Source organism: Daucus carota, chromosome 7 (assembly GCF_001625215.2).
Source record: "Daucus carota subsp. sativus chromosome 7, DH1 v3.0, whole genome shotgun sequence".
Lineage (NCBI taxonomy): Eukaryota > Viridiplantae > Streptophyta > Magnoliopsida > Apiales > Apiaceae > Daucus > Daucus carota.
In genome coordinates, this window is record NC_030387.2 from 31,968,667 (window position 1) to 31,983,546 (window position 14,880).

A 14,880-nucleotide genomic window follows, 5' to 3' on the forward strand; every position below is an offset into this window, starting at 1 on the left:
ACAAAATAAAAAATTCCTTTAACAAGACCAAGTTGAGCACTTGATGGCTTCCATTTTCATTAAAAAGAAAAGTATATTTAGATGATCCAATCATCAAGCGACACCTATTGATGACAGATGATCCGATAGGGATGCTAGTACTGTCTATTTACTCATCTTGTCTACTTTGATTTGTTAGTCACTCAACAATAACAACTGCCTAGTTCATTTATACACTCCTATATTTTTTGTATAATATATATATTTATTATTTCTTGTTTTCTCCTTCAATCTAGATATGAAACCCTGAAACCCTTTTGTTTTTTCAGGGTCTGATTCATTTCTGCAAATTCTTTTTATTACAGAGTAAAGGTGCCATTTTTATTTTTTTTGGGTTTTGTTTTTGCTGCAAATGGAAGTTGCCCACCAAGTGAAATCAAGATTCTAAAAAGGGGTTGTAGCTTTCTTGGTAATATTATGATTATAAAAACTTGATTTTTAATGTATGCATGACTCTAATTTTCTTGGTCTTTTTGATACAGGGGGATTGAGCTGATGCTGAAGAGTAACTTCTGGTGATCTGAGGTATATGGGGTTTGTAAAGTTCATTGTTGTGATCTGTCTACTTTAACTTTATCTGTTCTTGATTTGTTGGACTTTTTCTTAAATCAAACTTTTGACTATTGAGAAATTCCAAGTCTTGGTTCATTTTGGGTTGATATTGTAACTATTATTAGCTCATGGTTATTTATTTGTCATAAAAATTAGATTAACATTTCGAGAAGAACGGATAATTGGTGTTTTTTGCGTCATATATGTATGCCATGAACTTGGATCGGTTTTGTCAATTCCCTGAACTGAGTTCAGTCTAAAGTTTTGTCTATAGAGCTCTGATATGCAATGGAGCAGAATCATTGAAGGTTTTAGCTTGCAAATCATATGTAGTTTATTATTTAGTTTGAAAAAAATTGTTTTTATGATTCCCTGATAAATGCTGACATTTGATGGACATGCTCCTTATCAACTGACTTTCATATTTGCTGTTTGACCGGAAATTATATATCTGCGTGGAAATGGAATGAACATAGTATTATTTTGTGGGTATTCATTCCCTTATTTGATTACTGCCAATTTGAGCCGATTCCAGATAAACGTGCATTCCTTCTTGCTACGCATGTTCTTCATTCAAACTTCTTCATACGAACTGTGCACTCTTTGCTTTTTCCCTCGTACATCTATCTCTTCCACTTAGGTCTTGTAATCTTGTTCACAACTTTCCATTCCTTTCATAGCTCATATCATTCTATCCAACTAAAGAGAGCACTAGAGTAGCTATATCAAACTAATATGCTTATGTACTTGAACTAACAATTGTTGTCCAGCACTCTTGCTTGAAGTCTGTTTGTCATATATGGTAGTGTTTATCACAAATAGTAGTTAAAAACAGAGAGTAAAGCTTGGTAACTTGGTTCGTGTTGACGATATGCCCCATATTCCTTTTGTTACCCCATTCTGTTGTGCCCACACATGATGATGGATGACGATTTTGAATTGAGGTAAGGTGATAGGATCTGGCTGAAGTAATAGTTAGCTAGCACTTTATATCTCAGTATCTCACTGAGTTTCATTTTGCTTTATAATCAACAAACTATAAAGACATTAGGTATAGGACCCCATATATCTTTATGGAGGGAATGGAAAGGATGAAAACTCCTTTTCTATCGCTACTAGGGAAAAAATACACAGTTATGTTTCTCAACTTACAAATATCACGATGAAACTCAAATATGAGCAACTTATGAAGCGAACTACAAGATAATGATTTCTAGAACCTTAAGAGATGAATGACCTGGGTGTAAGTAATTCAACCATAACATTCTTATCTGACAGACTTGTGCATAGTTTGGTTGGAACTTGGAAGTAATGAAATAGGGTTTGAATGGAATAAAAATTGTAAACAAAGTTAGAGATGGAAAGAGAAAGGTGCACAAGGAAGATTGAAACTGAGAGAGTGTAAACTTTCTATGATCAGAGTTGTAAAGGAAATAAGTAGGAATGAACATTCAACCCCACTTAAGAGATATCAAGCTCTAGTTTATGTTTATATGTCACCAACTTAGGTCTAAAGTAGGAATTCTTTAAATCATATTATATCTTATAACTTCACTGAGTAGCTTCCAACAGGGTATATTCACGAGCCTTGATTTCATAAAATGCGAGATGCATCAAGTATTTAGAGTGGGTGCGAAGGTCTCCTTGGATGTAGCTAAAAAACAAGCATGTATTGCTAATCATGGGTCCTATGGAGACCCTATAGCCATCATGAATTCGCCTCATTCCATTCATTAAATTTGGCTCTGTTTTCTGTGCCCTGTTTTAAGAACGTGGTTTTTCATGTACCCTTGAGGATGACGATTGATATCATTAGAGATAGTTTTTCCTGTTAAATCTATAAGAGGGCTGAAAATACTGCAAATTACCAATTTTCTGAAAACGGGTAATTATTCAGATGGGGAAGGAATAAAATTGCTGGTTGCAGCAGTGGTTTCAATAGGTCATGATGAAGATAGCTTCAGTTGTGGCTGCTCTAAACAGAAAGAAATATAAGAAACTTAAGAAGAAATGCAAAAACTGCAGCTACAAATCAGAAGCAAGCAACAATGATTTAAATCCCGACAGTGATATTACTTCTTTTTAGGTTTTTAAATGCATAATTTTCTTTTTCTTTCTTAGGGGTCATTTGTTTGTGTCTTAATGGTGCTGAATAAGCAATTTTCTGACCGCAAAAGACAGTCAGCTTGTTTGGATATAATTGTAAGGCATGCAGTATGAATCAGATACGGCTCACTGATTCAGTTTAACAATTACAACCTAGCGATTCAGCTGTAATTTCTCACCAGACAATCTTGCATGTATATAAGCAAATAGCAGTAAATATTAAATACTAGGATTTTTTGCCCGCTACGCATGGTTTAAGAAATTAATTCTATATTATTAAATTAATTTATTTTAAAATGAATTTAAATTTTAAGAAAGATTTGAAAAATAATAAAGAAGATAACATAAAGAATAGTTTGTTAATGCTGGTTAATTACTTATAAAATAAGTAATTAAAAATTTATAATTATATTTAAAAAGATTTCCCACTACGCATGGCAAATATGATTAGGCTATTACGTGAGCTCGTGGGTTTAGCCAGTGCGCATATAAAAAAGAGCGGCCGCGGGTTTCTACGTTAAAAAAAATGATTTTTCTACAATGATTTTTTTATTCTATTTTTTCAATATTTGTTTTGTAATTTTTTTTGATAAGTGTTTTGTAATTGAATATATAAATATTTTACTAAAAATATTGATATTATATTGATAAGCTCATTTAACACCACTTGTAATATAAAGTTATGGTGGCATCTTCTGGTTAAAAACATAATCCTCTAATATTTAATTTTTGTCTTTCTTACATCTTTATGAAGATATGTTTATAACTTTTCAGCATTTTTACTTTGTTGGATTTGCTAGATGGGTATTGGTAATAATACACAATTTTATTGAAGTATAAAACTAAAAATATAGATAATTATATTTGTTAGAAAAATATAGTTCTAAAGAAGTTGTTCAAATTATTAATTTCTTACTACTGAGAAAAAATGTGCGTTATAGAAATCATTACATAATTTACATATAAAAATTGGAAAGCATAACTCAGTAAAGACAACTTTCTTTAAATAAAGGTTTCTTTACTTATCTTACTTTTTCAAAATCGATGCAAAATAATAATCCTAAATTTTCTATTTAATAAATTATTCTCTCCACCCCCCACTTGACACATCATGAAATATGAGACCGATTAATATTTAATATATAAAATAAGTAACTAAATAGAATTAGTAGAAGTAGTTAGCTTTTTAATATAAAATTTTATAATATCCAATAGATTTTGAAATGTAAATAAAAATCTTTTTTAAAAAGAAGTAGTTAAAAAATATGCACAAACCCTGAGATGATGATAAAGAAGAGTAGACAATGAACATGTTATGCCAATGTCTCGGCTTTTATATTGAAGTTGCTAACTAATATTTCGATCTAACATCGACAAATAAAACCACAAATAAAATACTTGTAATCAAGTTAGTAGCTGCATTCCAAAGAAAGAGTATGTTCTGGCCTTTTGTCAAGCTCATTCCATAATTCATTATAAATACAGTATCAATGTTCAGAAGGTTTACGCATGCTATTATAATTAGGGCATGATTATCTTTAAAGTTCTCCATCCCAGAGCTCCTGGACTGTCCTAAAGGGGCTAGTTTCAGAGATAAAGAGCTGCTCAAGGTTTGCCCTCCTTTGCCGTATTGCGGCAATCTTCTTGGACCCTTCGTTGCTCAACTCCCACTCAAAAATATCAAGATTCTGCTTTAGTCTCTCTTTGTTGAAGCTATTCACCACAATAATCACCCCTTGCTCATAAGCCCTTCTCAATGCAATCCGTGCTACAGGCGTACCTTTTGACTTTGCAATTTTCATCAGAAACTCAGATTCCAACACTCCTTTCGTCCCCCAAAAAGCTCCTAGAAGAGAAATAAGCAGCAGCCTTGATTCCCATTTATCTTGATTTTGTAAGGCCGAGACTTTGGCACTCTTCCATAGCTGTCCAAACAAATTTGATGTCCATTGCAACAGTATCCTCAGGGTTCAGTTGAAAAAGATTTGATCCAGCCTTCATGCTTAGCGGAAAATGTATAAGATACTGATAAATATAGCTCAACTTCATATTTTTGTCCAAGTTATAAAAAAAAAATTCCAGATATCTTATACATCAGTACAAAGATTATATTAATCAACATTGATATGAAGAAAATATGACAGAAAAAGAAAAAGGCAAGTTCATATAGCTTAAAATTTAATATTCCCCATAATAGAAATGAAAATTAACAGTGCAAAGTTTTATTATAATATTCTTCTGTAGTATATAAAGTTTTCAATTACAACAATCCAATTCTATCATTGTTATTTGCTCTTCTAGTCACCTATGACAATATCTCAGTCCCCATTCATACAAACAAATTATGATAGAAATGAACTAAATCGATATATTTAAAAATTTAATATCCATCAGAATAGAAATTGAAATTAACACTACACAGTTTTAGTACTTTCAGTGATAATTTTCAGGATTATTTATGTCATTATGTGTTACTACTTGCAACAGATGCTTTAAAATCTAGTGGACAAATAGTCTAATAGTATTATATAATTATCATAAAATCTGATTGATGCTTAGGAAAATAAATCAAACTTGAATTGTTTAAAAGGGTTGTTCGCTAACCTTATAAATAGATGCCAAATATGTATTTGGGATTTCCATCTCAGCAAGAATGCTACTGTTAATTGCCATCGCTGCTTTAAGGATCTGATTAGTGCAATTGCTTTGGTGTCGTAAATGCTTCTTTCACTTACCAGAATGGCCGTTGGAAGGTACACAAAGAAATGGCAGCCACAACTTTTGTTCTGTATGCTGAGGCGGAGGAATGATCCTCCTGAATGAGCCTGAACATGTCAAATTTCCTAACATGCTACCTTGTTCTGCATCCAAAACTCTGTATCATGAAAACTTTCAAGGACTTGTTCCTGCCACGAAGACACAAATACATGGAAATAAACAATAAGCTAGAAAATCTCCTGGAAGCACCAAAATTTATTTCAAAGAGTGGAAAAAGATCTTCCCATATTAGGATATTTATAAAATGAACTTGCACACAGAATAATCTTGTTTAGTAACACACACTATTTGTTTGCTAACAAAATAATTAACACGAAAATATTTGTCAATTAGGAGAGGAATGACTTACGTGACCATAATCTCCCAGATTGACAACTAAAGCTCCTTCCATAGGCTTAACCGTAATTGAAGTTTGCCACCATCCCGAGTGGCATGTAATCCACTAACCTGCTCCTGAAGCAAAAGGGTAATTGCACCTGAGTCTGTATGCCTTCTGCATCCAAGTGTCAAGTCGGGTTTGGGACACGGGGATAGTAATTAAGTAACACTTTTTGTTCCATATTCACGCAAGCTTTTGTAATAATCTCTTTTTCAAGGACCATGGCCTCTGATAACTCTTCCAGTAACTTGGTACCAAGATCCTGTAACTTTTCACAGTATTCTTCTGTGATGGACCTCCATCCCTCAGGCTTATGAGGCCGTCGGGAGTAATCCCGACCACTAATTGGTTACAAACTCATGCCAGTCCATTGCGCTGTCACCCTGTATTGTATTAGTTACTATAATATATTATACTGCATTACTATTATCTAATAATAATTCCTGAGAATGATCAGTTGATTGAAAGATCACGATTTTGTAGTTCGATTTAATGGTTGCTAGTGTTAATTATCCAACACATTATGTGCAATTTTATTAGCCTAGACTAAAACAATTTTGTGTTCATTTGTGGAGTTGGGAAGCTCAGCTGACGGTGCAGACTAAGCTGGTGTCATTATCATTAGTTAAATCTCAGTTCAGGTTGCAGTCTAAGTTTATCGTCATTTGGTTCAGGTTCTGCCATTAATGAGGAACACTAAAATGAGAACTTAGAAGCATTTACGAACCTAAGAACTTGATTTAAATTAAAAACCTTAACGTGTAATATCTAAATGGTTCTAACAATTAACTAAATCATGTGTGTACAAATCAAAGCCTATCATACATTATATTAATTGTGTGATAAATCTTAAATATACCTTAAGATGAGTGGAGACAGTAAAGTTGCCTCTCTTGCCACCGGTTGTATCATACGTGAGCTTCTCCTCAGCTGGCAAAGCAAAGAATTCATGAGAAAGATGATATATTTTCAGAAACCAAAGTGTTGTCAATACCGTGATCAACTGCCTGAAAAATACTCCAGTCTTCAAAGGCCTCCACTATTTTACGACCTCAGACCTCCTATCAACAGAATCATCGTAGATATAAGTTACAGTACCTGCCACCATTGAAAATAAGAATACAAATAAGGCAAGAATCTCAAGAGTTTGATAATAGAATAGTGATATAAGTTACAGCAACTGTCTACATGATTCAAATCAATTTGCAAAGTTTAAACACTTAAATTCAATTAAAAGTTCTTTCAAAACTATCAACAAACATATATACACATTTATACAGTATACATATAGATCGAATTTCGAAAATTATAATAAAATTGAATAGAACTTAAAGCAAACACCTTGTGTGCAATTCATTCAAAGACACTTAAATAGTTAGTTCTTTATCTTTGATGTGTTAAAGTTTTAAACACTTGAAATCAATTAAAAGCTATTTCAAAACTACAACTTACGACTACCATATCCATTTAAAATTATGTTAGCAAACATCTGTACGCATTTATTCGGTATACATATATAGATTAGTTTCGAAAAATTACAATAAAACTGAATAGAACTAATAGCAAACACTTTGTGTGCAATTCATTCAAAGACACTTATAAATAGTTAGTTCTTTACCTTTAATGTTTGTGAGAATCGTAACATCTTCTTCAATAAAATCTCATAAACTTGATTGCTACCTGCACATATCACAACTTCATTATTTTAGTTGATATCTTTAAAATCAAATATAATATAAGATTAAAGTTATGTCAAAAATTTAAAATAAATTCAAAGACCACGAATGAAACAAAGAACAGATACATGAGAGGGGAGATGAGAGAATAGAATTCAAAATATGAGATTTGATTACGTTTATGAAGAGAAGAGAAGAGTATATAATTCAAATTTGAAATCTCAAGTTTTGAATCAAAAAGTTGAACAAAAGATACCGAAATCTGTGCAAGTACCTGTGTGTGTGTATGCACAATTTGCACAGCATCATACACGTGCAAAACCGTAGAAGTCAATATGGTCAAATGGCAAATGATGAAAATACGGTTAATAAGAGGAGGACAGAAAGGTAAAAACGCAGTGAAAGAGCCTTCAGGCAATATATACTAAAGAGATTGACATGCATACAAAAGACCACTGTTATAGTCAAAATTAACCCACTGATATAAGCATCAAAATTTATCCGTCAAAAAAAAATATAAGCATCAAAATTTTATAAAACGTGAAGATTGGTATAAAATTTGAAAGGTCGTGTAATATCATAACATCACATGTCAATATAGGTAAATATTCTAGTTATAACAAAAATTATATTTTAATTTAGTTTAATATTAATTAGTTGGAAACTAATTAAATTTAACATTATCTTTAAATATGATTTTTTTATATTGCAGAAGTGTTTAATATTTGACACATTTATTTATTTAACAAAGTAAAATTATAAATTAATTTCATTCAGATATTTCAAAAATTATCTATCAAATGATATTATTGATTTTGAATTCAGATAACTTATCGACTCAGATCATTCAGATAACATAATCAATCAGATATTTTTAGTTCAGATTTGCCAAATGACCCCTTAGTTCAGTATATGTGTTGATGTGTTTATATGGACCGTAGTGCTCCAAATGGTCAGAAGGAACGAATTTGGATGAAATGGAATGTATATTATGTACTATTTTGTATCGAAATATTGGTAATTTTTGTTGCTTCCTTCATTCCATTCCTACCATTATGAACTAGAGCTCTACTCACCAATTTGAGAATAAATGCTCTTTTTTTCTTCTTGCTGTTATTATTCAAAATCCTAGTTCTTGTGTCTAAGGCTTAGCTGAGTGAGATCTATTCATGGATAAATCACATGCAATTTGTGCTATGTCACGATAATAGACCAGGGTCACAGAAATTTAGGAACTTGCATTTTTGTTCAGTGTGATAATTCATTTTACCAAACAATGAAACACTACAGCAGTTGCAAAAACCTGTATAATTACTGCTTGTTTAGTGATTTTTGCTTTATGTATGTGTTTTTTGTTCTCTAAACTTTTGTTTGGACATCTCAATAGCATGTTGCACTCCATGGTCAATCGACAGAATCATATGCAGTATTATCTTCTTAAATCTACACTATGACCAAAAATGTAACCATATATGTTTGCATTACCAGGTGAAACATGACAATAATGAAGTTCTATCGCTGCATACACTCAACAAGCTGTGTGTGCACAAAAGCACATCTAAGTGAAGAAGTTATTTTCTTAATTCTACAACATATGAACTGGAATCCTAAGGTGATTGCTAGTCTCTCTTGTGCATGCAAATGGTTTGATGATCTTGCAAAGAGATTATTTTGGAAGGAATTTTGCCGGACAAGAGCTCCAAAAATGATGCTTGATCTACAATCTAGTGGCAGTCATAGTGTTGATGGAAACTGGAGGGCATTAGGGAAGCTGCTTATCATTTGTTCAGGATGCACCCGGGGTGGCTTGTTCAATAACTATGAAATCCCTGAGCACTTTGTTTATAAGACTCGTTTTTCTCGGACCTCAGGGAAAAGCTTTCTTCTACCTCAGTGCAGATCAGATGTTTTGTATGTTTCTGACCCTTGTGAACATCTTGACCAAGGGGATGAGGGAGATGTTGGAATGTTTAGAGGTGTCTTCAAGTCCTTTGCATCGTCCAACGTTCGAAGGATGCTAATCAGAAGAGGGGCCAAATTTCATCCTACAGAAACTTGCCCATATTGCAAGGCAAAGTTATGGAGCATGCAGCAAGCGAATATGATACCACAAAGTGCTAGCAGCAGGTTAGGAGCTTATGAAGATTGCATTGAGTATTATGTGTGTCTCAATGGACATGTTCTTGGAGTTTGCACCCTCTTGCCTTTATCTGATTCAGAAGAGGCATCTGAATTGGAGTAATACACTTATGGAACCTAGCTATCATGTTGTGAAGGTATATGCGTTCTATGACCTCAGAAAATTTGATTGAACATTCCAATTCACCGGGGTGTAGGTTTCAGTCATTTGGCATAATATCACTAAATTTGTAAATGATACCAGTCCATTTATATGAACATCCATAAAATTGTAATTCCTTTGATATATTGCTATCTATTATTGAACATGTTTGGAGGCATTTGATATCTTCATTTGTTAGTTATTTTGGCAAGCTAGGCACATGATGAGCTTGTTATCTATTTTCTCTGCTGATTCTTACTCTCAATATCCAAGATTTCTTTTCCCTCTATCATGTTCAGTTTTACAGTATTTGTGCACTATTTACATTTCAGAGAGGGTGGTTCTTGTGTTTGTCAATATCAAGAAAGTTTTGGACTGTAGGATAATAGATTCCGAAAACAGCATCACTCAAGAGGGGACAGGCCTGTGTGATGCATGCAAACAAGTAACATAGAAAGGGACCGTAATCCAATTCTTCGAGGTATTATCTTTATTTAAAGCACCAGATACGATGTGAATCTCCATCTTAGACATGATGAATTGTAATTTAGGAATGAAGTGCAGAGACATCATATGTTTCATTAATTTCATAGTGCTACCATCTAAGATGGGAATTTGCAGTACAGTTCTTGCTACAAGTTTAGTGTCTGCAGTATTCCCAAGTCTGGAACGGACAGTTAGCATTCTTCTTGGCACTCGATATGTTCATTGTTGTGAGGGTGCATTCGGTTGAACTTGTTCTTCGTCTTCTTTATCAAACTCCAGGCCTGTAATACTCATCGGGCCAATGTTAACTGCACATTTAACTTTCCGGTTAGGAGCTAGAGTAGATGATCAGTTAACAGAATTAAAAATGACAGTTGGCACATTTATAGTACATAAAAATGATGAACATTCTAAACACTAGTGAATCAAGTTCAGCAGAACAAAAAACTTAAGTTGCGGATAAACAACAAATTAGGGATTTATCTGCAAGCTTTTGTGTGTGTCTGAGAGAGAGAAAGAGGGGGGGGGGGGGGGATGAGCAACCAATTAGGTATTTATCTGCAAGCAATCAGTTGGGGGGGGGGGGGCGAGGGGGGAAGGGGAGGGGAGAGAGAGAGAGAGAGAGGGAGAGGGAGGGTGGGGAGAGGATGAGCAACCAATTAGGTATTTATCTGCAACCACTCAGTGTGTGTTTGTGTGTGAGGGAGGGAGAGGGAGGGGGGGGGAGGGGGCGAGAGGGGGGGGGGGGGGGGGGAGGGAGGGAGGGAGGGAGGGAGGGAGGGAGGGAGGGAGAGGGAGAGAGAGAGAGATTACCAACAGCATCCATCCCTGCTAATTTAGGCATGAACTTCCTTATATGATCTTCGGCTGCACCCTCGGCTTTTAGTGTTTCACAGTCAAAAGAAACATAAATCTTTCTTTTTCCATGTTTTTGGTCAAGCATTCCCACAACATCCTTCTCCCATCTAGTTCACAATTGCATGTAGCAAAATAAAGGAAGAATTATACATAATCTAAGTTCCCTCAGAATATATATAAACACATAATCTAAGTGCATCCCAATATTTCATCTGATACATACAAACAAAATGGTCCAACTATGAAATTATATTTTTAGTATTGTTACATGATTACAGACCATGAAAGTTATAGCCAGTGTTACTAAGCGCGCATATGAAGCATATCGAGATGCGATGCGTCGCTTTTATGCACCTCGAGCGCTTATGCGTAGTTTAAAAAGCACACATAAGTGTGCTTCTGTGAAGATGGGTCATTTTTAAAGGAAATGGGTAAAAGAAAACCTACACACTCTTATAGCAGCCAATACAGATTGATACAAGCCAGATATACATACAAGAACGACAGATACAGAACGAAGACAAGAGACATAAATTCAACTCATCTTCTTATATAATTCTTGCATATGCATACACATATATAGATACACATCTCGTATATACTGATTTATATATACATACAACTCTTTTATATATACATATGATTTGAGTATGATGATGAAGAAAAAAAAATTGAAGATCCAAATCATATAAGTGTAGAAGATGATTTTGTATATCTTAATGACAAAGAGGAAGAAGAATAATGGACTAAATCTTTGTTACTTTGACTTTAAATTGTTCTACTTTGAATCTATATAAAATTTAAATGTCTTCTTATCTATAAATTAACAATATTCTACATTGTGTACCATCTATATATGTATATTTATTTGACTTTGATGAATCGGCGTGTATCGCTTATGCTTCAGGGGGCCTTAGCGCTTCTGTGCGCACATCACGTTTAATAAAACTGGTTATAGCACTCTGTTAGGCCCTTTACATTATTTGAGTCAGACATAATTGATGCTCTTGATTAAAGATTTGAAATGAAGAATTTGCTAACTTTGCTGGAGTTAGTTAATTGTGCATTATTTCAGTTACAAATCTTAATAAGAGGATTTGTTGGGAGTTGGGACGAATAATATCTCGATTTCCAGTAAGCAGAACGAAGGAGATACCATCTGACCAAGAGGTCATTGGTACGAGTATAAATAGAAAGGGTTTGCAGGTTTTGGTAGGTGTGAATTGGATATCAATGTGTATGTGGAGAGTGGTAATTTCTCGAATATCACCTAATTATGTGTGCATGAGTTTATCAATAAATATATCATAGTTATTCTGATTACATAATCTCATGGCAGCCTACATATATAAATTCTAAACATATATTACATACATAAAGAGGAGGCCATAACAGGTTCATAACACACCCTTTGTCTAGTTTATCAGCAGTCCAAATTTAAGGGTCGATCCTTGTGCCACGTATTGTTAAAATAAGATACACTATATAACACATGATGCAGGTGCAGATATACTTATAGCAGCAACAGTATACCTCCCTCTAGATACATAAAAGTGCGTACATATATTATGCTAAGCAGCTATATATAATAGCGCTGTGAAGCTGGACCGTTGGGTCAAAAAAGGACTTACCCATGAGCATGATCAACATTGCATAACCGGGCTGCATCATGTCCTCTACATTCCACGACCACATCTCGTTCTCTTTTACTCTATTACAAACTTAAACAAATTATGGTCAATTCAGAGGACCTCCAACCCCAGAGACGACCCAACATACAAAAGTGACAGGCATTACATTATAGTCTGTAACTGTGAGCTTGATCAAACGGTAATCCTCACCCCTGCTGCACTCCCTTTCACAGGCTATTTCTGTTAAGAGTGTCGAAATGGAAAGGTATAAAATTATAACTTTGCCACTACATTTATTTAAAAAATAAGGTTAATGCTTCATAGGGTAACTAAAGAAAGAAATCAGGATATAGCAATAAGCTTCGAAGTAATCATTCAGTACCGGAATATACATGAGCCTGCTGGGCAAGCTATTGTATTTACACATGTGTTTACAGCTAGGATGAGGATAACTATCAACAGTAATGGATTCCTACACCACCAGTAAATATAAAAATCCAAAGAGGTGCTTGAGTATGTTAATTGTTCGGTCCTCTTCATTTGTCTTTGTTTCACTAGCCCTTTATGGCATGTACTTGAGTTCTAAAACTGGATATATAACAGACCATGTTGTGAGTGAGTTTCTAGGACCGGAGAGATAAGAACAAAACAGACCTAGTAGTTGCCAGAAAATAAAGTATATAAGTGAGTTTTTACAACCCCAAATTACCATCTATACACAAAGATTATTAGTTTCTTGGATGATGGGATCTCCTTACAAGTTACAATATAGTGATGGGCACCGTTGTGGAGCCTAGAGCCCAGGAAGCTCTGAAGGTACATTTAATGTCAAAATGCACTGAAAAAACCTAGCTTTAGACCTGGTTAGATTTTGCAATTAGCCTGTCCGAAAGTGGGACTTCTATTATACAACCTACGAGTATCAAAGGTCTCACTTATGCTTAAAAATAAAGTTGCCAACCACAGTGGACTTCTGCAGGAAACGAAAAGCTTAAAAGTTGAGTAGGCTGTTCTTACTCCCTCCGTCCCACCAGGTTCTTTACGTTGGGGACGGAGGGCTCGACACACATTTTAAGCTGTCGTTAAGTATAGTTGCATAACTTATTTTTAAAATTTTCTTTTTCTGAATAAAAATTCAATGTTTAAATTTTAATTTAGAAAAGAAATATTTTAAAAATAAATTATGTAAGTATGCTTGATGAGAGCCTTAAAATGTGTTTCGAGATTACGTTCTACGATGTAAAGAATCTGGGACAGAGAGAGTAGCATTCATTACATATTCAGATAAATCTTCTATTCCATTACACGGATCAACGATAATGGAAAAAACAGACCCGATTGAAACAGCCATAGGTATAACTAAATACACCCAATAACAACCCAAATTTTACGCGCTAAAGAGCATATACTAATTCCACAATTCAGCAAAAAGGCAACAAACACAAACAACATACCCTACTGTATCAGCAACCAATAAAAAGAGCATAAAATCAACAAAAAAAAAAACAGGGCTTAAAGAGTAAAACTTCAAAAAGAACTACATCAACAGAAAAAGCAAGACAAACAAACACAAAACATACAAAGCATTATTGCAAAGTGTGGTATGTATTTACACAAATTAAGATAAAGATATGTACCAGTGCCATGGAGACCATAACAAACAGAGTTGGGAAGATGAACAAAGTGGCCAGAAATAGAGCCAGAAGGCAGCAAAGCTATTGATCCCACTCCTTGCATAACTTGGCATCTTTCTTCTTCTTTATTTTCTTCCTCTGTAATTACACAATCACATAAACCCTACACACCCAGATATATATGTACATAAAAATAAAAATCTCGGCAGAAAGAAGATTACCCATTTTCAGAAATTTGGTGGATTAGTTCGAGCAGGTTAGGGCTAAGCGACCCAACGAATACTTGCACTGTGTCGGCCAAGGAGAGCGTTTTCCAGTATCGACGTTAACACACCATCATATATATATATAGAGTCCCACTCTATGGAGACCCCTTTTATATGGAGTACCGTGGAGACCCGTCATCTAACCCTTAATTTGAAGCAACGGCTGTGATTTAATTAAATAAAATAGTTAAAAC

At 34.3% G+C, this 14,880-nt stretch overlaps 2 protein-coding genes and 1 pseudogene across 3 annotated transcripts; 1 reads left to right on the plus strand and 2 right to left on the minus strand.

Annotated features, from left to right (window-relative positions):
- Nucleotides 1-140: 140 nt before the first annotated feature.
- On the plus strand, nucleotides 141-9,975 carry LOC108196051 (EID1-like F-box protein 2). Of its 2 annotated transcripts, none has more exons than XM_017363128.2 (3): nucleotides 141-448; nucleotides 522-564; nucleotides 9,019-9,975. In XM_017363128.2, the coding sequence occupies exon 3, from the start codon at nucleotides 9,026-9,028 to the stop codon at nucleotides 9,770-9,772; it is 747 nt and encodes a 248-aa protein (XP_017218617.1). In that variant the 5' UTR covers nucleotides 141-448; nucleotides 522-564; nucleotides 9,019-9,025; the 3' UTR covers nucleotides 9,773-9,975. The 2 variants fall into 2 exon arrangements, with proteins under 2 accessions (XP_017218617.1, XP_063937320.1); XM_064081250.1 differs by having other exon boundaries at nucleotides 142-433.
- Nucleotides 4,236-6,962, minus strand: LOC108194930 (flavone synthase-like; annotated as a pseudogene).
- A 268-nt stretch (nucleotides 9,976-10,243) lies between the features above and the next one.
- Nucleotides 10,244-14,772, minus strand: LOC108196052 (uncharacterized). The gene is made up of 6 exons (XM_017363130.2): nucleotides 14,642-14,772; nucleotides 14,424-14,558; nucleotides 12,953-13,026; nucleotides 12,787-12,866; nucleotides 11,111-11,262; nucleotides 10,244-10,605 (listed from the first exon to the last, which is right to left on the minus strand). Exons 1-6 carry the CDS (start codon nucleotides 14,643-14,645, stop codon nucleotides 10,517-10,519), a joined length of 534 nt encoding a protein of 177 aa, XP_017218619.1. The 5' UTR covers nucleotides 14,646-14,772; the 3' UTR covers nucleotides 10,244-10,516.
- Nucleotides 14,773-14,880: the final 108 nt, after the last annotated feature.

What these genes read in the sequence shown, in the direction of transcription:
- LOC108196051 (XM_017363128.2), top strand. Translation starts at nt 9,026, where the DNA reads ATGACAATAATGAAGTTCTATCGCTGCATACACTCAACAAGCTGTGTG.
- LOC108196052 (XM_017363130.2), bottom strand. An exon ending in TCACAGTTACAGACTATAAT is followed by an intron (nt 12,867 to 12,952) that starts GTAATGCCTGTC and finishes AGTTTGTAATAG; the next exon opens with AGTAAAAGAGAACGAGATGT. An exon ending in AGCAGGGATGGATGCTGTTG is followed by an intron (nt 10,606 to 11,110) that starts GTAATCTCTCTC and finishes TTAAATGTGCAG; the next exon opens with TTAACATTGGCCCGATGAGT.